Source organism: Prenolepis imparis, unplaced genomic scaffold, assembly GCF_030444845.1.
Source record: "Prenolepis imparis isolate NDT839.2.m4 unplaced genomic scaffold, iyPreImpa1.0 SCAF_2, whole genome shotgun sequence".
Taxonomy (NCBI): domain Eukaryota; kingdom Metazoa; phylum Arthropoda; class Insecta; order Hymenoptera; family Formicidae; genus Prenolepis; species Prenolepis imparis.
This window is the reverse complement of record NW_028141160.1, coordinates 6,450,928-6,474,702: the sequence shown is the minus strand read 5'-3', so window position 1 is coordinate 6,474,702 and position 23,775 is coordinate 6,450,928. Positions and strand designations below refer to the sequence as shown.

Genomic DNA, 23,775 nt, shown 5'->3' with positions numbered 1-23,775 from the left:
CAGTCACTCTTTTAAATAATCATCCTCTTTTGAAACTTAATCTATAAAAATTTTATTAACTAAATCATTAATATTAATTTTTATTTTATTTTATATTACTAAATAACATTTAACTTTCTATAATATTACTAAATATATAACTATCTAAATAATAAAATAATAATTATAATCTATTTATCTTTTTGCAGAAAGCTCTTCTTTTTTAAATCTCTAAGTGGGACACTATTCGTTCACTGTTTATTTAAAATTTAAAGCATAAAATAGGAGCTCAATAATTCTATATAAATGAAACTTATCGACATCTTTCAGGATGTCCATAAATATAAGAAAATTGAGATTGAAAATAAAAGCAAAATTTCAATTCAGATAATAAAAGGTTTAGACTTATCGCAAATATACAAAATTTAAAAAATATACAAGTTCGATTGATAGATCTAAAGAGTGACATTTTTGGACCAAGTATATTAACTTAACGCGAAACAATATAACAATCTACGAACGAGACGAAGCGATCATTAACGCATGACTCGCTTTGTTTCGATGACACGCATGAAACAATCGCGATTGATTGACACGCCCGCGTAAATTCGTCGATCGGTCTTTCAATCACAATCCATCAGCTGGGTGGATCAAACAAATTCGAAAGAAAATCGTACCTGTCTACAACAAATGATGAATTGTTATTTCGATACTGTCGCGTGCGATGATCTCGCATTTTATGTTTCCATCGCGAAGTAGCTCACTGTATTAATAATAATATTTATAGTAAAATTTTATTCGTAAATTATGAAATTCTGATATTAAATATTTATTAATAATATTAAATATTATATCAGAAATTAGGATAGAGGAAAAAAGTGAAGAGATAATCAATTTTTGTATTTTATCAGGGAAAAATCTCTATGAGACCGTCGTCTTTCTTGCGCAACAACCCTTCGCTTCTCGATTGGAACACGACGAGAGTCGACACTTTGACGACTTTACGAAACGGTTGATCGACTTTCTTCTTCAACGGACGATCGTCGGAGGCGGCTTCTTCAGATCATTGTCCGCAGGATTGAGGACCGGCCTGCACAAAGACAAGCTGAGGAGCGACGAATAAGAGGATGAGCCGTTGGAGAGGGTTGGAAATCTCGCGCTTCGTTTAATTAATGAATGGCGGCAGCATTCCTCCCTTCTTCTTCCTCTCTTTTTTTTTTTTTTTGTAGAAGAACCGCCGCTCTCTCATCTAAATGTAGTTCTCTCTTTAGGGTTCTCGCATACAGGTTAGAGGAGCGCGGCGTCACATATTCATCACATTGGATCTAACTACGATGCTTTTTACGGGTCTCTCTCGCACACACGGATACACGCGCACACTTACATGAACGGCGGACATACATGGCTGAAACTCACATGGGTGGATCTAACTACGACGTCCACCGCGGTAAATCTTTCATGTTGCCGCTCGACAAGGTGCATCCTTCGGATCCTTCTCCGAGATCGGCCATGATGGCGCCGGCTATGGATATCTCGGAACATCGACCATTAATGTCGAAGACTCGGTTGCTAATTTCTTTTTTCTTTTTTTTTTAACTCGACGCTCTCTCGCGAAAGCTGCGATGTAATGACGGACGTGCATGCACTTGCGAATCAGTAAGTGATTCTAGTAATCGACAAAAATTTGTAAGTATACTCATGTATGTCTGTGTTATCTGCGAATCTTTACAATTTTACATTTTTTTTACATCCCATCGAGATATTTATAGAATCGGAGACCTTGGTCTTTTGATCTTCGGATCCCATCTGATATTGAAGTTGGGTAATGTAATTAATGCGGCGCTGATATTAGGATGTTTCGCTTTGCGATGTTTGCCCGTGCCAGATTTCACGATTATTGCGGATACGTCAACAAAGCGTCGGCCGAAATCCTTTGAAGATATCGCGTATCTATCTGTCTACTCGGTGTTTGATCTACTTCGAAACATGGACGAGCACTCTGTTCGTCGGTGATAACGGCCGATGATTGCTGATACATACTTTGAGCGATTATAATGCCTGTCATTCGTATAGATTGATCTTATCGAATGTTATACGCACAAATGTGTGCACATAGAAACATTCGTGTAAATATCGATGATAATAATATATATATATATATATATATACATATATACATATATATATATATGTATATATAATGTCGTTATTTCTCATGTTTAAATAAAGAGTATTCTTTTACATATAATATTATTACATTAAATACTGTTTTAATATGTATATGGGGTTTCAGAATTAAACGTCTTAACGTAAAATATGAATTTAGAATCTTAAAATAAACTCCCCTCCAGAAAGTTACAATTAAAATAAAATTATATGTATATTAATATGAATTTTGTTTCCGTAATTGTATACACAATTGTGTACAACATCAATGTTTATACAAACAATAAAATGTTACAATAATCATATACAAACACTATATGTATATCACTGAAAAATATTTCTCAATTTGTTCAATGTTTTTGTGAGAAAAAAAAAGAGAGCGAACTAAACATTCATTTACGCCGTATATTAATGTATGGTTATTGTATTAGAAATGCTAATGTTGCGTTGCTGTTTAATTTTTACGAAGAAAAATTATGCAAACAATTGTAGCGATTTAAACTCTGTCACTGATGTTATGAAAGAAAGAGCCAAGCTTGTCTTCGTATTTAAGACCGTCATTTTGAACAAAATTCATAATTATTTTAGAATTTTTATTTTTTTCTAATAATAAAATAATTTTAATATTATGTATAATTTGATAAAATAAACACTATATTAAATTTTTTTATTATAATCTGATAATACTTTCATAAAATCCTATATTATATATTTAAAGATATTTAAATATCAATATCTTTTGAACAAGGCGTTTGTGAAAACATTTCTAAATTTTCTTACTTATTTTGGAATTCTGAGTTTATATTTTAAGTTATTTAATCTTGAAACATTCTGCACATATATTGTATGTACACGGATATTGAAATATTTTTATTATATAAAATACTATATGTAAGAAATTATGCTATATGTGTATGTATAACAATAGTATCTATATATATATATGTGTGTGTGTGTGTGTGTGTGTGTGTGTGTGTGTGTATACTATTTTTGTCCTACATCTAAATCCTAAATTAAGTGAGCGACTTATTATTAGAGTATAAAGAATCAAGTCTTATAGCGGACAAACATCTCGCATTGTTTGTAATGCAAGTTTTTGTATCTTTGTATCACATGCACACACAATGGCGCGCGCGGAAGTATCGCGGTTCAACCTGTCGTAACGGAGGCAGGCTTACGCCGCGTGAGTGGCGTATTAATTATACTGCGGCTCCTTATAATGTAATTTATGGGAGGGCGCGCGAGAGAGGGTGTACGAGAGAGAGCGAGGGGAGCGTTATCAATTCGCGCGAGATTAATCACTTAAGTTTATACTAGCCTCTTCTATCCACTTTACTCTGTAAGTAGTACTCCTCGCCTTGCTCCAACGGGCTTCTCTCCCGTGTCTCAACACCATCAGCAACGTTCTTGATTTATGAGGTGGAGCCGCGCGGTAGGTCTGCTCAGCGTGCTATTACACTAGACGAGTGGTCTTAATAAAAGTTTATCCGGAGAGTCATTGTGTCAGGCCGGGAAAACCTTGTGTTAACCACCGTTTCATTACAACGAAACAGTCCCGTGTCATGAAAAGCAACATTAATCTTTTGCTCGACTTGAGCAGAGCGTTTCTCTAGGAGCCCAACGTACCATTATTTATATAAAATTATACACATCAAGAAAAAATATAAAATACGTGTAAAATATATCGATTGATAGAATTTTTTCAGTAAGTAATATAGTTAGCATCGTCTGTTCTCCATTTTCCCAACAATCGCAGATAATCGACTGGATATGGAATACAAAAGAAATCCAAAGTATTCGCATATTTGTCAATATAGCACGACATAAGAGCTTCAATCGTAGGCTACAAGAAAGGTCGGAAGTTTCACAGTTTATGTTTCTTAACCGACGTGAAAAATCTATTTTTTTTTCAACCAGAAAGAATTAATGCAAAATATAACGTGCGCGCACTCTGCCGGAGAACGGAATGAACCCGTCCGTGATTCTTTCCTTGTTGCACCGGGCATTAGAATCGTCTCGCTCGTAGAATCCCCTTGCGGGTAATTCAACACGGTGACAACCGTTGCTGCACACACCGTCGAGAGGATCTCCCCTCCGCCTCTCGTGAGGGAGCAGGGAAACCGGAGGGGTGGCCGCCGCCGAATGGCCACGACGCGACACCCCCTTCCCTCCATTAGGGAATCTCTAGTATAACACACTAGCTCCCCACTTTTCTTGCTCCGTCGCGGATACCAACCAGGACGGTCTATAACCGTCCTTTGTGTCGAGTCGTGCTGCCACCTGTCCAACAGTTTCAACGACCTTGCCCGTGACTGGTCGCCGAGCATTTTGGATCGTCGTCCTGTATGACGTCTGTATAATAAGAGAATATTGAACTCTCTAGGATTTCTTAGAACCATGATTAGCCCGATCGAATCTTGTGATTTATCTTCTGAAGTAGAGTCCGCGTTAGAGATCTTATGTACAGGTATTTATATGTTAATAATGGAAAAGACATTTTTATTTTTAGCACTCAGGTACAAATATTCAATTATAAAAAATAGCTACGTATGTGCATCAAAGGACGTAAAGCAGGGAAAGACAGAGGAGGAGTATTTATATCTATCTATGTATTTCGTACGATTGATGGTGTGTTTACACGTTAAACGCATAATTGTAATTGGATTGGATGGCTGATAATCAGTCTGTCTTTATTTTCGCAGCCCTTTATTACCTATCGCCCTAAAGGATCGGGAGGGAATAAAGGGAATAGCGATGGATATCCGTCGCATGTGTATTGTAAAATTGTAACAAGGCGTGCATCTGTTTTCCCCTCTTCGAAAGGGGAAATCGCTTTCGCGCCATCGTCAGTTGAGCATTAACATATCTATAATACACGATGATGTTCCGTGCGAATAATTGCGAGTCGCGAAACGCAACGCGGTTTGCTCGCGCGACGTCGAACACGACGAGTCTCTTTTGTTTCGGTATTACGTGCACACACTTTTCACTTATTGCGCGCGAGCGATCCATAATTGCAGGTTATCGTCAGGACTGACAGCTTTTTTTTTTCATACAACTTGCGCTTTGCCGACTCGATTCGCGTGTGAGACGGAAACGGAGGAGAAGGATAGGGAAAGGGTGCAGGGGAGAACCCGTCCATTTTACACGCGTGTATCGTGTCATCTATGGTACGACGTGTCGTAGTGTGTTTTACACATTCGCGTGCATCGCCGATACGCATCGTTGATCCACATCGCGATCTAACATTCTACTCTGGCAAATTGTCAAACGTACCACTTAACGTCTATATCGCGCGAATTATGAGCCTTTTGGCGATGTTGTTTAACCGGCGAGTCTTTTGTACGTATAATCTGACATCTGTATATAGTGGTTTCTCTCGAATTTGTATGTGTGTGCGTATGTATGTCGAAAATATTGATATATTAGAATTGAATTCATGCCTATTCCCTTTAATGTAGATTGACGATCAATTTAAAACTGTTAATTATATCACTAAATATTCCTTTACAAATCTTATTGAATGTTTTAAATATAAAAAAAATATCTGTACTTATATAAAAATATCTCTACTTATAAAATTGAATGAGCAACACATATCATGATTGACAAGTTTCAAATTAAATTAATTATAATGACACGCATACATAGACACACACATAATGACAAAAATGCTTAAAAGAAACCTTAAATATGTTCAATTACTTTTCAAAACAGAAGAAGAAATCTCGCAGGGTATCTAGCCGTCCTTGAAATCCCTTGAAGTCCTTGAAATGTTCTGGAATTTTGTTTGTCCTTTAAAAATCCTTAAAAATGGAAATGTACTTGAATTTTTCGTAGATCCTTGATTTTTTTTCGTTACATCTAAACATTCAGCTAAAAGAGTCAGTTGAGACTATTCGAGTAAAAAATATTTCATCTTACTTCGTAAATAATACAATGTATTTTTTTTTACGGAGTCCAAAAATCTGTGTTACACATAAGTTATTTATAGATTTTAAGCGTTCAAATATAAGAGAATATTGTATCGAATATTAGTAATGCATATGTTAATTTTCATTAACGTGCAATTTATATCAACTTGATAAAAAATGCAATTTATATCGACTTGATAAAAAAATTAAGTTTTCGGTTCCTTGTATATCTTGATCATATTATTGGAAGATTGTGCAAATGTTCTTGAAATGTCCTTAATTTCCTTAATTTTATTTCCAAATTTTACTAGACACCCTGTTTCGACAAAAGCATGAATTAATGCTCGGGACACTTTTCCAAGAATCTATCGAAGTAACAGAATCTCGTACAGAATTGAAGTTCTCATAATTGCGAATCACTTGACAGATAACTTGCTGTCACAAAACGCGCAGCACTTGTCGGAGTTATTACATCACTCTAATTCACTCTTTATCGTCGGAGAAGATGGGGATTCCTGCAACATTGATATTATTATCTTGATTTATCGTCAATAAGCTTGACATGATGATGATGACATTATTATAGGACAAACGGTTATCGTCGTGCTGCATCCTCTGTCGTCACCACCAAATATCATCCCAAAATCGAAGACGTTTCGATGATCAGCACATGTGCAAGCACAAAATCCAATATCGGTTACGAGAGACAGCTTAGATCTCGGTGTTGCAGTTTCAAGCGACTACTTTGTCGAGACGTTCTCTGTACACGTCGACAAATTCGCCGTTGCATTCGCAGAAAATCGGCATCGAACAGACGAACGAACAAAGGGGTGAGATAACAGTAAGGTGGAGATTGAAGGGCGAAGGGAGAGAGAGAAAGAGAGAAAACGACTTGGAGAGAGACTTCCTACGCGATGCACTCGCAAAGAAGGAAGGCGCTCACACGCGAGCAGCAACGCCCTCTTAAAGAAAGCGCGAGAGAGGCGAAGACGAAGGGGAAGACGAAGGGGAAGGTGAAGGCCGGAGAGGGAGAGTTTGCGCGCGATTGTGTGTAGACCGCGGTGTTAACAAACGGTACACTAATGTTTCACATCTCGGTTCTGCACCCCTCCCCCCCACCTGGTCCCCCCGATCCCCCCGCCTCCTTGTCGACCCACCCGCCGGCCCTTTATCGTTCTTCCTCGCTCCCGGTCGCGCCCCGGGTTCCACCGAGTCCGTCGCGTCGTCGGCTCGATCTCGCTCCCTCGTCGACGAACACCTCCGTCGCTCTGTCGGCGCGCGAGAGCGCGAGGTAGCGGCTCGGCGTGCCGTGGCACGTTCGGTCGGGAGATGACGACGAAAAGAGAGAGGCGACGGCGTCACGAGTTTCAGTGGTAGTCACTCTCGCCGACAAACACAACCCATCGAAAGGGAGGAAAGAGAGAGACGAGAGCGAAGAAGAGACCGGAGGAGGCGGGGCGAGGTTAGTCCGCGCCCACGGAGGGGAAAAAAGCCGAGCTCCGCACCCACCGCGGCAACGTTAGAGGGGAGGCGAAAGAAGTGTGGAAGGGGACAATTTATCCGACGTCTCTCACCCGCCGCGCCGGCTCACCAATACACTAACTTTCCGGTATGCATGTGTATGTGTGTATATGTGTTCGTGTATGTATGTGTATGTGTGTATTTGCCGCGAAGTTATCCGGTTGCCGCCAGGTGAGCGTGTATGCGCGGATCGTCGATCAGTTGGCGAAAAATACGTCGGTGCGTCTCTTTTTCTCTTCCAGGTGCACCTTTCTGCCTTCCCCCTCGTCCCCGTCTCCTCCGGGAATGATCCCCCACCAGCGTGGACAACGGGATATACTTCCGCACCGAAACCCGCCACCTTCAACCGCCCCTATCCGCCCCTTTCGACGGCGGTCACGCCAGGATGGCGACAAGTACGTGCGAGGAGGCGAGTTTCTTTGAAAGAACTGCGCAAAACATCATCGCGAGACGACCCTCGCGGTCGAGATTCTTATCGTCTTTGCCGCGATTACCACACGCTGGCGTCCTGCGAGCTAGTTTGGACAACTTATCATCATTGCACCGTTATCTTTTGTTCGGATATAAATCCAACTAAATAGCGGAATTGTGAAAAAAACTATTCGATTTGTTTGTCGATCAATTCGAGTAGAAGTAATGACACGAAGCTGTAGAATGAAGTCCACAAACGTTATAGACTCTGACGAGATGATTGACGCTCGGGGCGCGTGCGACGAAATGTTCATGCGACATTGTTATGTTAAACTGTCGGAACGAGCGTAGTACGCGGCGTAAACGCGTCCGTGTAATACGCTCGTCCCGGAGTGACGATCGTACATTTCGCGTGATGTAAATGCGTGCAAGAGAGACGGACGAGATGGAAACGAGACCACGAACGACGCATGGGTGAAAATGAGAGAGACAGACGAATGAGGACGCAGAGGTAAGGGAAAAAGAAGATGTAGAGACACCGAAGGAGGAAAGAGAGAGAGAGAGAGAGAGAGAAACGGTGAGTTGGCGTAGTCAAGTGTCGCGTAGTGCGTGGAATAAGGAAGAGTGCGCGGCATCGGAGGTAACGCCGAGCACGAAGCAGGAAGAGGCATGAAGTAGTCGGCGATCTTGTCCTAGCGTGATGAAGGAGGAGGAGGAGGATGAGAAGGAGGTGGCAGTAAGAAAGAGAAAGAAAGAAGACGACGACGAGACGGTGGGGTCCGATGGTGGGAGACACGGATCGGAGTGTGCGGTCGTGTCCGAGGTGGTGGAGAATCAGTCGACGGGAGAGAGGGCAACGAACAAACTACCGAGAAGAAGTCAGCGGCAAGTAAAGCAGCGCCGCCGAGGCTAAACTTCGGGATCTATCGAACTAAAATTGTCGTGTAGTTTCTGCCTCCGTGCCTCCCAAACCACCCACCCACCCACCCATTGCCCCCGTGGGTCCCCCCTTTTGCGTTCGTCCCCTCTGCCAACCGCTCACTCTTCTCGCCCCACCACCACCACATATCGGAGCGTGGCAGCATCTCCGCCGGTCGCGTCCCCCGTCCGTCCCATTCAACCCATCCCCTCCATGCGAACGAAAGCCGAGAACGAAGAGGGAAGAAAGTGACTACGGTGGGGCGTCATGAGCGAGGGCGAGCTATTCGGGCCGTTGGGCGAACGAGCGAGAGACGAAAAACTGAAAGAGGAAAGGACGGAAGAGAGACTCCGACTCGCCGTCGTGACAAAGGGGGAGGGGAGAACGCAGGGAGAGAACGCAGCGAGCGCCCCACGGGCGACTCTATATTTTATTGTCGCGTTTGCCGACGCTAACCGCTCCGTTCGACGAGGAGAGACACGTAGGGGAATGCCTACGACGGGAATCCGCGCGCGGGAAGAGAAGAGTGCAACGCACGACGACACACGACGCGCTAATACGAGAGAAGCTACGGGTCGCGTATGAATTCGCGCGCGCGGAGAGGGTACGACAAGGAGATTGTCGGCGGCCGCGAGAGAGCGTGTGGCAGAGGTGGTGCCGGTACCCCCACCAGATCGGGCGCCGCGTCGACCTGGACCCTCCCACCCGTCTCGTCGACGGCAAACCATCTCGCAAAAATCGTTCCCCTTTCCGCGGAAGGAAAAGAACCACGGCGACGACTCTCTACCACCACCAACTACCACCACCACCGTCAGTGGCGAGAGAGAGTTCTCTTGTCGGAGCCGTTCTCCTCGTCATCGGGCCACCACCACTAGCGCGTTACTATCGTTATTCTACCCGCCAGCGCCATCGGCACTATACCCATCGCCTCCTCCTACGACACGGCGATCAACCGTCATCTCGCGGAATCTCGTGGGTAACTTGCAAGGGGCCACGTTTCGTTCTTCCGCGAACGAGGGGGACTCGCGTTACGGGAACTGAAACGGACAGTGTTCGTCGCCGTGTCCGAGTGAATGTGGGGCCAAGTTATCTTCTCCAAGTGACAGTCCAAGTGTACGTATAGATAACGGATAGAGAAAAACGCTCGATTGGATCTTGGTTCAAGTTGGTTCATCGCTCGGAAAAAGAGGAGGGGTCTTACAGACCAGGAGTGAAAGAGAAAGAGAGCGAGAGATAGAAAGGAAGGGGACAACAAGGGACGAAGCGGGAATAACATATACGACTGGCCTGGTCCCTGTCGGGCTCTTGTGTCGAGAACGACCAGCGAGCGTGTTGCACGAGGCCAACACGCAGCTCCGTTCAGTTTGTACTTGGCGCTTTCGCGGAGCACGCGCGATCGGTAGCGCCACGAGAGCTGCCGCGGCGAATCGGCAGGTACGCGCATCGCGGGTGCGGCGAGAGCGAGAAGAAGAAGAAGAAGAAGAAGAAGAAGAGAGAAGAAGAAGAAGAAGAAGACGAGCGCGCGCCGTTCTTTCGCGAATTCTCTGAGCGCGTGATTGCGCAGGCCGTCCAGCGACCGGCTGCGTGGAAGGATCTGCGAGGGGATAAAAAGAGACGGCCGGTGCGCGCGTGATTCAGCGTCGCATCCTCGCCACTCTCCCTCACTCATTCTTTCTCTCTCTCTCTCTCTCTCTCTCTCTCTCTCTCTCTCTCTCTCTCCCCCCCTGTCCCCTCTCCCTCCCTTTCTCGCTCTCCTCCGTCATTTCTCTCCTTTTTCAGCGGTGTCCCTCCGACACCCTCTCAACCTACCTACCGCTCTATTTCTCTATCCTTCTCCCTCCCGTTCCCCCTTCCTCGCCACCCCGTCCCTCATTCCCCCTATTCCGTCCACCCTTTTCGCTCCCTCTCGTCGCGCTCCCGTGCTCTCTCGCTCGCACTCACGTATACCTCCGCCTTCCTATCCGCCGAGCGGAGGACTGGATTCCATCGAAAAGAAACGACGATTCGGAGGATAGTCGCGACCGATCATAGCTGGCGCGTCGATCGGATCAACCCAAGTGAACTAGCCGCCGCGACTAACCGCATCGCGCGCGTGCACAAGTATCACGCGTCGCGCGCTGCGCGTGCCCTCCGCGACCTTTCTTTTTTTTTGTTCCCTCCTCCGCGAGACTACCCGAGGGGTAGCGCGACTCGTGGTGCGCGTCCGGTCAGCGGCTCGCACTCTTTCTCCGGGAGGAACCTCCGGCGTCCGGAGGTGACCCCCTTCGGCTCTACGCGAGTGTGATCCCGGCGAGTGTGCACGCGGACTGTGTTCGTTCGACAGTTGTTCGTCATACTACGGTCAGTTGTTCGTCACCTTCTGCCTGTTCTTCCGCGAGTGTGTGTCCGACACGCGCCCGAGTTCCAACCAAGAAGATTTGAGAACTGACGCGACTGTTTTCAATTTCTTCCCGCGCGTGTTGATAGTGTGTCCCGACAGTGTGCATATGCCGGCAACGGACCACCAGCGATTCCGGCAGAATCGCGTGCAGTCGAGCACCACCACCAACACAGGGTCGCGACAACGGGACGCGCGAGAGTGTCGTCGTCGTCGGTGCGAGTAGCACCCTCGCGAGGGTGACACGGTGAGAAGAGAGAGAGAAAGAGAGAGAGTGCGAAACGCACGGAGGATCCGACGAAAGTGACGGGAACGTCGGGAAGTGACGGAATTCAGCGAATGCCGTGGACTCTCGAAACGATGATCGCGTAGCGGCGCCTGACTATCACGGCCCTGAGCGGCCGACACATCATGTCACAGTTCTCCTTTCGAGGATCGCCAAATCTACAGGTGAGAACAGCTCGGCTCGATCGAATATATTATAGTTCTTCGTCGAAGTTCCATTGTGTGATCGTGTCGACTTTGTCGTTTCGCGGGGACACGCGTGGGACACTGATCGCGCGAAAATTCGACTTGAACACTTGAACACGTGCGTACCTCAACCCTTCTGTCAGTGCATAGGTCTGTTCTCTTTAGCTGAACTGGCTGCACTAGTTCAGAGTTTATTTTTTTTTACTCCATGTTGAAAGGGAAAAGATAAACTCTGAGTGCAGTCAGTTCAGCTAAAAAGAACAAATTTCATAATTATTTGCCTTTTATCAATGAATGGATATCAATTATGTGTTTTTGACACATCGCACTGTGACAATTTCTTTTATAGTAGCTGCTGAGCATCGAATTTTTTCCCGTTATATTCCCGTTATATTTTAGAAGGTTTCCGAGTACTAAGATCTCCTCTGTATTTTATTTCGGGCGGAAAATATTCCGACACATTTTTAATATATTTAAAATTGCTTTACCCATTCATTATGACAGAAGGGTTAAGATTGGCCGCGAAATTTCAAATCGCGCGTGAGATACGTGTGTCGTATCTCACGTACAAAAGAAAATCGTCGATCGACGCGGGTGGTTCGATAAGATCGATGCAGTCGACGGTTAATAAGCAACCATAATAAGACGTGTAATAAATGACTAGATAAATCGAGTAGTTATATAGTGTCAGATATCGCTTTGTTAACGTTTTTCGACTTCAGTTTTCACACTCTGGGCCAAAATATCTTGGTTCTTTTTTATCGGTATACCGTTGTAAAGAATTACACATTTTACTCAACGGTTATCAAATGAGGAAAACAATCGATAATTATCCAATAGTTAAGTGAATTTGTAGCGATAAATAGTGCGCTACACGTGCGCGAAACATCGTATATATTGTCTGTCTACATTTAATGTTTCGGTTTAAAAACAACGCGAGAACGTATATAGGAAACGAATCTTTTTTTCCGACCGCGGTCAGAATTATTTATTGCGTATTTGTAACGTTTACGCGACGTGTCGTGTTATTTCTTTAATTGTACAACGAGGTAATGAATTACACAAATTAGCGAAAAGAATCGTATTCTAGTGTGTATAAACGCGTTTCAATTACTCCATTTTGTTAACATCGTTACATTTAATTCGGTTTTTGTTCCTTTCTATGATTTGTAAAACTAATATGTAAAACTATATATATACTCTAATATATAATATATAATATATAATATATAATATATAATATATAATATACTAACTATACTAATATATAAAACTAATACGTATTTCGTATAGCGCATAATTAATAATAAAGAATATAGCATATATAGCACAAGTTTTCGCGAATATTATTTTCTGCCAGACAGTTTTCTCCAGGATATTTCTGTTTCATTTTGCGCTAAAGTAATTAAACCAGTGAGCAACCAGAAATATAAAAAATCTGAAAAATATTGTAAAATTTTTTTTTATGCACACAAGTACGATCGACGTGCACAGTCGCGATATTATTTATACTTGGCTTGCAATAGATCCGTCTGCGATCTGCTAAATCACATTTGCCGACGACGTATTTCATCACGCCGATAACAAAAATATTTTTTCTTTCTTAAAATTTCTTGTATTGATAATTTAAAAAATTAACTAATTTATTTATCAATAAAATGATATACATGTACACATGTGTGTAGTTTGCTATCGAGCTTCTCATCTCTTTGTATGTTAATGATATTTCGAGAATCGCGTTTTTATCTCAATGTAATCTCGATTCGAAGCTTTAATTTAAAGATGCTTGTTAGGAAGTAAAATGTAATTAATGATCAAACGTTTAAGTGATGTGCATATGTTGGTCCTCGCATATATATATATATATATATATATATATATATATGTATATATGTACAGGGTGTTTCTATATAAGTGTGAAAAATTTTAAGAGATGATTCTTTGTAGAAAATTAAGGGGGAGTGGTTTCATATAAACATATACCTATTTTTATATCTCTCTCTGAGAAGTTACACTTCTTCAAAGGGGGAGGTGAAAATTAGACTTATATTTTTTCTCTTGAAAATTATTGATTTTACGACAAAAATTAAAAAAATAAAAAAGGTTCTAAAAGAGTTCAAGTTTTCTAACACATATTTTTAGATGATCACGGTTGATTAAAAAGTTCTAATAAAAAATTGAATAGGGATTGTTAGTTTCATCCCCTTATAACGATTCGGGAAGATTAAAAAATATTAATAAATATCCTTTTTATTTAGTGGAAAATATTCATCAAGTTTCATTATTTTAACTTGTCCCAAAAAATTGAGAAAAAAATTGAAAACCTAATTTTCACCTTCCCTTTTGGAGGAGTGTATTTTTCAGAGAAGGATATAGGAAGGAGTATATGTTTATATAAAAACCCCTCTTAATTTTCGACCAAGAATTATTTCCTAAAGTTTTTTGCACTTATTTAGAAACACCCTGTATACAGGGTGTCCGGTAATAGTCGCATCAACCGTCGTGTGCAGATTCCTGATCATTTGGAGACGATTTTTCCTCAGCGAAAATGTCGAGGGAGATCATTATTTTTTGCATGTTTTCAATTTTTGCCATCATGTATCTTTGTAACTAAGCCTTAAATTAAAATTCTATTAAAGTAAACTCTACCTAAAATTAACTGAAGAATGTGAATTTATTATTATTTTATTTCCACAAGGCTTAGTTTGTGAAAAACCCTTTATTTTCAATCGCTTATAACTCGAAAATTATTGGTGTCTCGACATTTTTGCTGAGGAAAAATCGTCTCCAAATGATCCCAGGAATCTGCACACGACGGTTGATGCGACTATTACCGGACACCCTGTATATATGGTTTCACTGAATGTACCGTCCTTATTACTGTGTAGCGATATGGGCGAAGCGAAACGTTGTCAGAGCGATTATAAAGCAACTTTGCCCAGTTAACCCCGGTTCTAACGCAACGTTGATGTCGCTTGCGGAAATTACGATCGGCTAATGTCACACGCTTGCGCGATCCGCGTTTAAAGCTCGCGTGTGCACGCTTGTTATAAATAATTTTCGCCATTCGAAATTACGATGTGTGCGCGACGCGTCGTTAACCCGTTTTCGCAAGGCGTATCGAATAATTTGTAGGGGGGAAGGAAGAATCTCGCGGAGGGGAAAGGGGAGGATCGCGAAAATGAATAGCCGTTGGCACAAGGCAAGAGAGGTTCACGTATACCACGTGTCCGGACACGGTGCATATAGGTGTACGTATGTATATACTCTCTCTCTCTCTTCGTGTGTGGATATACGCCGCGCTGGTAGAGCGCTGAACTGAGAACATGTGTTGCCACGCCTAAATGATCGAAGAGCCGAGCGCTCGGCGGAATAATTATCTTGTCTTACTAACAACGAAGGTTTTTGTCATGATAGCGGCGTCTCGCTGCATTTGCCGCCGCGTTTCAACGCAGTGTTTCTCGAAAAGTGCCGATGCAACATCATTTTTTCTGCTATCTGTCATATATGTAGATATTGGAATAAATCTCTTTTTTTTTATCGACGTACATAAAATTCGTCGAGACACTGTGGCTTGAGGAAAAAACCTCTATTCGCGCGGCGAATGTGTTGTTGACACAAGTAAGTGCAGGTAAAAGGAATATCAAAGATATATGAGAAGGAATGTCGGCGCGTGCAAAACGTGCCTATGTTACAAGCACTTTACACGTAACACACGTGTTGTTAAAGTGCTAGATAAAATTGAACGCCCTGTTATCAGTAAGTGTCACTCTATTTACGCGGTCAGGAAACAAAAAAAAAAAGAAATATAATTGCTAGTTAACTTAATGTTTTATCGTCGTATTTCACAACATTTCCGTAAAATATATATCGATAGGCTATAATTGCACCCCAATTATTTTTAGTTTTTTGTTCGTTTTTATGAAAAATTACGCTTTTCATGAAAAAGTCGCAGTAGAGAACATTTTCTCACAAATTTATTGAAATTGTGTAACACTCGTACAATCATCCGCGTTATCTTAAAATAGCTCTCAATTAAGAACGACTTATTAAGTTGCTCGTCGATCTTGATAATTATATCGCGTATCGATGACGTAATACACAAGTTGCGGAAACGGTAAAGTAAACCGTAAATCGATGACATTAGACGGACGTGAAAATAAATTTATCATTCGACGATTCCAAAATTGTGAAAATTTCGGCATCGATCTCTGACGGCAAAATTCTCCATTATATTTTTATCACATTCCCCGCGTTCTGTCTTATCTCCGTATTCTCTCCACAATTTTGCATATCCGTATTCGTCTGGAATATCCGTCGTGTAAATGATCGCGAATACACAATATTGACATTGACCATTACACCTTAAATTAATCCGCGTTGATGCCGACACGAAAAAGCTGCGAAAATGGCGACAGTCGGTTCTCGACGTTTAATTTGGGCTTGGAAAAATTGTCGTGCCATAAATATACGAGTGTCTTTTTTTCTGTCTTTTTTTAAAAACTGCGCGGCAGTTACATTAAATTTAGAACGGCGGTATGCGGGATTTATATCGCTAATCTGTGTCGGTCAATTTAATTGAAATAACGCTCTCTCGCAACTCATTCTGTTCTCACTCGTCATCCTCTTTGACTCTCCAGGCCGCGCTATTTTTGTCGCGCTGATTTTCATCGTCGTCTGTGATGCGTGTATATATCCAGGAACCGAGAAATGCCGCGGTTAAGCCTACAATTTGTTACTCCACCAAAACAGCACACGCAAAGTGTCACAACACAACGCTAAACTTGAACTTACGACGATGATCATCGCGTACGATGATCCCTGGACATGGGCGGATAAGTTATTACATTGTATATTCGAACGATCTTTCTTTTTTAACTGACAAAAAATTCTTAGAATCCAGATTTTAGAAACTCTTTAATCAACCAGCGCATCCAACGGACATTTTGTTTTATGCGATTTTGTATATACGATATATCAGACTCTCTCGTCGTAATACAAGATGTCTCAGAGATTTGCCATAAAATATTCAATACAGAATATAAATTTGTGGTCGGATTAAATTGAATTATATTGCACATTCTAGGATTAATATTGTACATTTTTCTGTCGTAATTAGATTCCTGCGTTTTCTTGTAACAAAGACACGTCAGTGGATTTTATCGAGCCTTAAATAACCCGTTACCTACAATATTTTTCGTTAATCGCAGATACAGATGGACGCATTCGTGAAATTGGTGTGATACGACACGCTGATACGTCGATTTAATCATAATAATCGATGGCTATCGAGTAGCCAGTGTGACGAGTATGCTACGTAAATGACTTACGTAACTAGATTATATCTTGCTCATCTGAGCACACACTGTGTAATACGCGATATGATTAGAGTGTCACATGTATCTATATCTGTTTCGTTCCGTTCCTCCTCAAATCGACTACTTTGCAATCAATTATGTGTTTCAAAAAGTCATATTTTGAAAAAAATTATAAAAATATAGAAACTATAAAAATATCATAAGATGCACGATTACTATGCTATATTATAATATACCGCGAGCTATTACAATATTATTTCGAATTAAAAAAAAAATAGTTGAAAGATACGAGGGATCGGAGGAAAATATTTGGTTTGCGATACAAAAGAAAGACATTTCGGAGCCAAGAAACGTTCGATGACAGCGATTTGGACAGAAGGGATGCGGGGACTCCTCATTCACGGCGAGGACATAAAAATTATGAATGGCCATATTATTGCAAGTTGGCAGAGCGGCGACGTATCGCGGCTGTATATGTAGGTGGATATATATATATATATATATATATTATATATATACATATAGATATGAGATACGCGGAGCGGTAGTAAGACAGTTCGCGTTTAGAAGTTAGCGCTATTCACTCGCTGACTTGGCGCTACTCGAGCTGGTCTCTAGAGCTGACTCAGATCCGCCCTCGGTCTCTCTCGCTGTTCCCTCGACTGTCTCTCTCGCTCTTTCGCCCATGACACGTTCGCGTTCACATGGCAGAGCCGTCACGACGTTCGGAAAATTCGCATCGATACTGCGACCCGTTTTAATTAATCAGGACATCAAATAGTAGTAATGTGATCATAGTAAGTGGTGCTATTACAGTCCTTAATAACACCTAGATCCATTGTAGTTAGCTAGGTGTTTGGATCCTGCCTAGAGCCTAGCACCAGGCTCTTTAGATCCAGAATTTTTGCTCTTTCCTAGGTTCTAGGGACTTAGGAACATTCATTCCCAAGTTTTAATTAATCAGAACATCAAATAGTAGTAATGTGATCATAGTAAGTGATGCTATTACAGTCCCTAATAACACCTAGATCCATTGTAGTTAGCTAGGTGTTTGGATCCTGCCTAGAGCCTAGCACCAGGCTCTTTAGATCCAGAATTTTTGCTCTTTCCTAGGTTCTAGGGACTTAGGAACATTCATTCCCAAGTTCTGTATCTTTTAGGAATAAGTGACGGACAATTGCATATGTGCACACTGTCTTCTTTGACTGAAAATTGGTGCTATTATAGTCCTGACATATTATAGTCTGATGACATCTAGATTTATTGTAGTTACACTGATAAAAAAAAATTGTTAACTTGACTAAACCGTTCAACTAAATAATATTTCGCTAACTAAACAAAAAATTTAAATTAAACATGTTAAATCTAACAAAACGTGTATTTGGCTTAAATACTAATATATGTTCAATTGACAAAATAGTAATTTAGTTGAACGGTTTGAGTCAAGTTAATAATATTTTTTTCAGTGTAATTAGATGTTTGGATCTAGCCTAGAACCTAGCATTAGGCTTACAATTAGATTCTCAGAACTCTCGCTCTTTCCTAGATTCTATGGACTTAGAAACATTCGTCCCCATCAGATTCTGTATCTTTTAGAAATAAGTGACGGATAGTGGCACAATATGTGCACGCTGTCTTCTTTATCGAGATACTAATCGACCGAAAATTTTTACGTCAATTTAATAATTGAAATAATGGTAATTATATTAATATCGAATTATACATTATATGTACACCTATATGATGTACTCTCGTTGAACGTTAATCGAATACCCGGAATAGCCTATCCCTTATCGTCGGCAAGCTCTTTCGGCCTCGGTCGCGGCGCGGTTTTACACGCGTAATAACTCTCCCACACGATAAGTCACCCGTAACACAGTAGTAGCCGTAACACAGTAACGCTCTTCCGTAAGCATCGTCGACGAGAATGCGATTACGCCGACGCGGGCGAAAGTACGGTATCGCCCTACCGATGGTGGTGTATGTGCTCTTCGCATTCGTCACAATGTTAAACCGAATATAGACGCTTCCTTCGTACGTAACGTTATTATATCGCCGCACCGGGGTGCCCTTCCGATAACGCTGCCACCGCCGTCGTCCTCGGTAATCGCTTTACGGGGAAACTCGGGTGTCGGATGACGACTTCGCACAGTTTCGCCGTTCAGCTTTTGTCGAAATAGCCTCTCGCCCGAGAGCGAGAGTTTGCCCCCTTCTCCATTGAATGATACGATTGGTACGGCTATCCCTCTCATGGGCGATCACGGCAACGATAACACCGCGTTTTGCTCTCCCCTTTGGAGGCACGGGAGTGTGACCATAAGCGATTAGCAGGGAGGAATTAATTAATTTAGTTGCATATCGCGCGCGATATCAAATTATCGATGATACTTTGCGCGAAATGCGATTTCATAGATTATCGCGCCCGATCGTGGTCGCGATTAGCGAGGGAGCATTTATTCTCCGCGCTCTTTCTCTTTCTCTCTCTTTCTCTCGGAATAATAGATAAGAAAGCGTGAATTAATTAACTAATTAATTAATTATAGGAAAATAATTATTATTTATACGGGATATAACTGTGCGGAAGAGTGTATTGATTTTTTGTTAGGCAAAATTCAATTTGCAGGAATAACTGATTTACGAAAATAAAAAGGATTATAATTTTAAATTATATACCGTGCTGGTTAAAATTTGACTTGTGTAGAGGTATTTCTGAACGTTTTTCTTTTTAAAGTTTATGCGATTTTCGCATTCACGAAGAATGTTAAAACTGTTTTGTACATTCGCGACGTTTCTAATTAGTTTTACTTTATATATTTTGAATCATTTTGCTTACTTTCTTTTTATTTTTAGTCATTATTTTGGACACTTATTTTTATTATTTTATATTATTTTACACTTATTTTTATTATAGCGCATTAGTTTATTAATTTTCATAACGAATCTCTAGAAGCTATAAGTTCTATCGCAATCTGTAAGAAGATTTGATTCATCGATCGGATTTTCGATCTCGAGTTTGAGAAATATTATGTGACTGCGTGGAATTAGCGGAGGATTTTCATGTTTTTCCGAATGTAACATTTAGCAAATAGAAAGAAAGAGAAGAGAAAGAGAAAGGAAAGAAGAAAAATATGGATAAGTCGTGCGGGGTGGGAACATAAGTGAGTGCTGCGAGGCCTAAACACACACGCGAGGAAGGTCCATCAATCTGGCTTGGAGTCAATATTGACTCGGTTGGGCCTCGTTGCAAAGAGGGCATCATCGGCACGCATAAAGAGGATTCGGGATCTCGGTCCCTTTTCCCGCTCACGGGACACGCGTGACAAATGCCCCACGCGCAAACACCGGCGCATCTGTGTCCACAGGATAACCGATTCTCTCTTCCGAATGGCCTATAAATCCTGGAAGTGCAGTCGCGGAGGTCCGTCGTATACGTTTCCGATTCGTCGACGTACACCTCCTGTATCCAGCATCCACCTTCTTTTTACAAGGGCGCTTCTCTCTAGCTATCCGACACCCGGAGCCATCCGAGTCGTAACCGCTCGTCGTCAATCTGAGCTTCTATTCGAGAGAGTATATCTTCTCGAATTTTACTTGAATAAATTTCCTCTCGTTTTGCGCGCCTGCGTTATGTCACAGTTTAATCAAAAGTGAAATACGGCGAGCTTCGGATATATATTATATCACGATTCTCGATTCATATACAATATAATCATATCGCGTAAAATATTTGTCGTTTAAATCTTTTTCCAAGTCTCGGAATATCGAATATTTCTCAATAGAATATTATTCTTATATTTATTGCGTGTCACAGCAGAGTGAAATGTAATTGTATACAGATGTATTCGAATTATTAGACTCAAACAACATCTTTACTGTTTTAATAATTTGAGGAAGTAACCTTTTAATTATAATATAATTTAATTATATTATATCATGGTTCTCGATTTACAATATAATTATATCGTAAAACTTTTGTAGTTTAAATTTTTTTTCAAACGTCTCGGTTGAATATCGAATATTTCTCAATACGAGAATATTATGTCCATATTTATTACATATCATACTAGAGTGAAAATTTACTGTGTAGAGATTATTATTAGACTTAAATACATTTTTACTATTTTAATAATTTATTTGAGGAAGTAACCTTAATTATATCATATGGAATATTCAAAATTATATTTTAACATTTAGTAAACAAATCACTTGTATTCTAAATAAGGTCAATATTTTTACGATTGTTCAAAAACATTCTGTGTTATCAAAAAATTGTAATTAAATTAAAATGAGATAAATTATTGTCTATAATATGTACAATTATTTAGTGTTATTTTGCAAAAATAACACCATAAAACCAATCAATATCAGCGATAATATGATATACAAATATGGTATCATGAGTGTAGTAGCTCTTGCTGATGCAATATGGATTTCCATCGCTAAAAAAGATGTTTGTTAATAAATCTCCAGATCAGAAATTTATAAAGAAATCTTCAAGCTTATACAAAAAAAAAAACTTAAGTAAATCTGACTATTAAAAGAACGCAAGAAACATAACTGTAAAGTAATTTTAACATAAAAATGTGTTTGAGTTTCTAATAAATCTGAACGCGTCTGCGTGGAAAAAATTTTCAAGTTTGACGTTTGACCGCGCGAAAGAAAAAAAATGTCAACTCTTGTCTCATTTCCAGTCCTCTATTTTATTTCCAAGCGATATTTTTGCAGTATAACAAAATGTTTTCTTATCGCCGTCTTTTGCGATCGAATCACGTCGTTATTTCTTCCTATGTCTACGTGATCACTACGTAAGAGATGCGTGTAACCAGGTGCTATCGAGTACTCTCTCTGGTCTTTACCCCCTCTCCCCCTCACCCTCCTTTCACCCCGCTATTTACGACCGCTTTAATCCGAGAATATCCAGTTTTCTTTTTTCTCCCAGGCTATAGAGAGATGACGATCCATCGATCATCGACCGACGTAGCGTGATATCGGTTTTTCGCGAGCGTAGCTCGTCGTCATCAGGTATATTCGAGTGTACCTGAACGCACGACACGACCATCATCCGTCGTTGGGATAACTTTTCGCGCACAAACTTCTCGGAGGTATCATCCGACGACATGAATTCCCAGGTAGCTTCGCACAACGAACGTCGGTTTTATCGCTAACCGGTTTTTTTATAGTATAATATACGTATCGAGTAACGGATGTTTGCGCGGAGGTTTACACCGATTCTCGGGCGGTAAGTAACATATATAATTATACTTAAAGAGGAATCCTTTCGCTCGTATTAACGCGATCTGGGGCGAGCTCCGGAGTTGATTATTTTTCCAGTCGACGCTCGTTATCTCTCTGTCTCTCTTTGCCTTTTTCCTGTCTTCATAAATATTTAATCCGATTCGCAAATACGCGAATGATATAATTTTAGGTTTAACGAAACTGGCTGGCGTGCGAGGAATGATAAGAACTGCCCTGAACGACACGCGAAATTTTCGTATAAAAGAGGAAAAAAAATATTTCGTATAGATACGCGAATAAACCTCTTCGCTTAATTCTACGATCTTGATGTCTGCGTTTAATCGTAAGAATGATTGATCAAGGTATATTCATAACGAAATGTAATTTACACGGTGTACGAATAATGAATGCTTTAGTCGCTCGCTGTCAGTTGGATATGTAGATTGTCAAAAAAATGCCACAATATAATTTTTATTGTATGTCTTAATCAATTTTCGATAACACATTTTTGACTAGATAATATTTAGTTGTTTTATATAAATATATATATATATATATATATATAAATATTAGTTATAATTTCTTAATCATAAAATTGTTACAGAAATAGTCATCAAATCGTGGAAAGGTAACATAGTAAAAAAAAGGTTGATTTTATTCTAACTTTTTTAAAAAAAATATTCTGTATAATTTTTCTTGTATATCTTAATCAATTTTAGATAACACATTTTTGTCTAGACAATATTTAGTTGTTTCGCACATAAATATATATGGTACAAATATTAATATTTCAATAATAAAATTGTTACGGAATAATAGTTGTCAATCCGCGAAAAGTAAAAATAGTAACAAAAATAAGATTTATTTTATTTTAATAACAATCTTTTTTTTTTTAAATTATACCATTAATTTTTTTTATATCTAATCAATTTTTGTTAACACATTTTTGACTAGACAATATTTAGTTGTTTTACACATAAATGTATATAGTACGAATATCAATTATAATTTCAAGTTACTGAATAGTCGGGAAAGCAAATTGTAAAAAAATAAAATTGATTTTATATTTTAATAACGATTTTATTTTTTTTTTAATATGTCCTATAATTTTTCTTGTATCTCTAACCAATTTCCGATAACACATTTTTGGCTAGACAATATTTAATTATTTCACACATAAGTATATATGGTACAAATATCAATTATAATTTCAATAATAAAATTATTACGGAATAATAGTCGTCAAACCTGAAAGTAAAAATAGTAAAAAATTAAGGTTAATTTTATTCTAATTTTATTTTTTTTAATATGCGATCTTCCTATATTCTATCACTGAAGAAATCTCATAGAAAAAAATACAAGATTTCATCTGCGAAGAAAAAAAAAAAAAATGTTACGAAGCACGACTGCGCGACACCTTGCAGAGGTGATATAGAAGTCGCTTTGGTTTGCACGGTTGCGGCC

At 40.2% G+C, this 23,775-nt stretch overlaps 1 protein-coding gene across 1 annotated transcript in view; it reads left to right on the top strand.

Annotated features, from left to right (window-relative positions):
* The first annotated feature begins 8,751 nt into the window (after positions 1-8,751).
* Mirr (iroquois-class homeodomain protein mirror) overlaps positions 8,752-23,775 on the top strand; it is a 42,962-nt gene continuing 27,938 nt past the window's right edge. Inside the window, exon 1 of the mRNA XM_083055496.1 lies at positions 8,752-11,737. Within this exon, the coding sequence (XP_082911622.1) occupies positions 11,699-11,737 (39 nt within the window). The 5' untranslated portion in view covers positions 8,752-11,698. The remainder of the gene's footprint in view (positions 11,738-23,775) is intronic.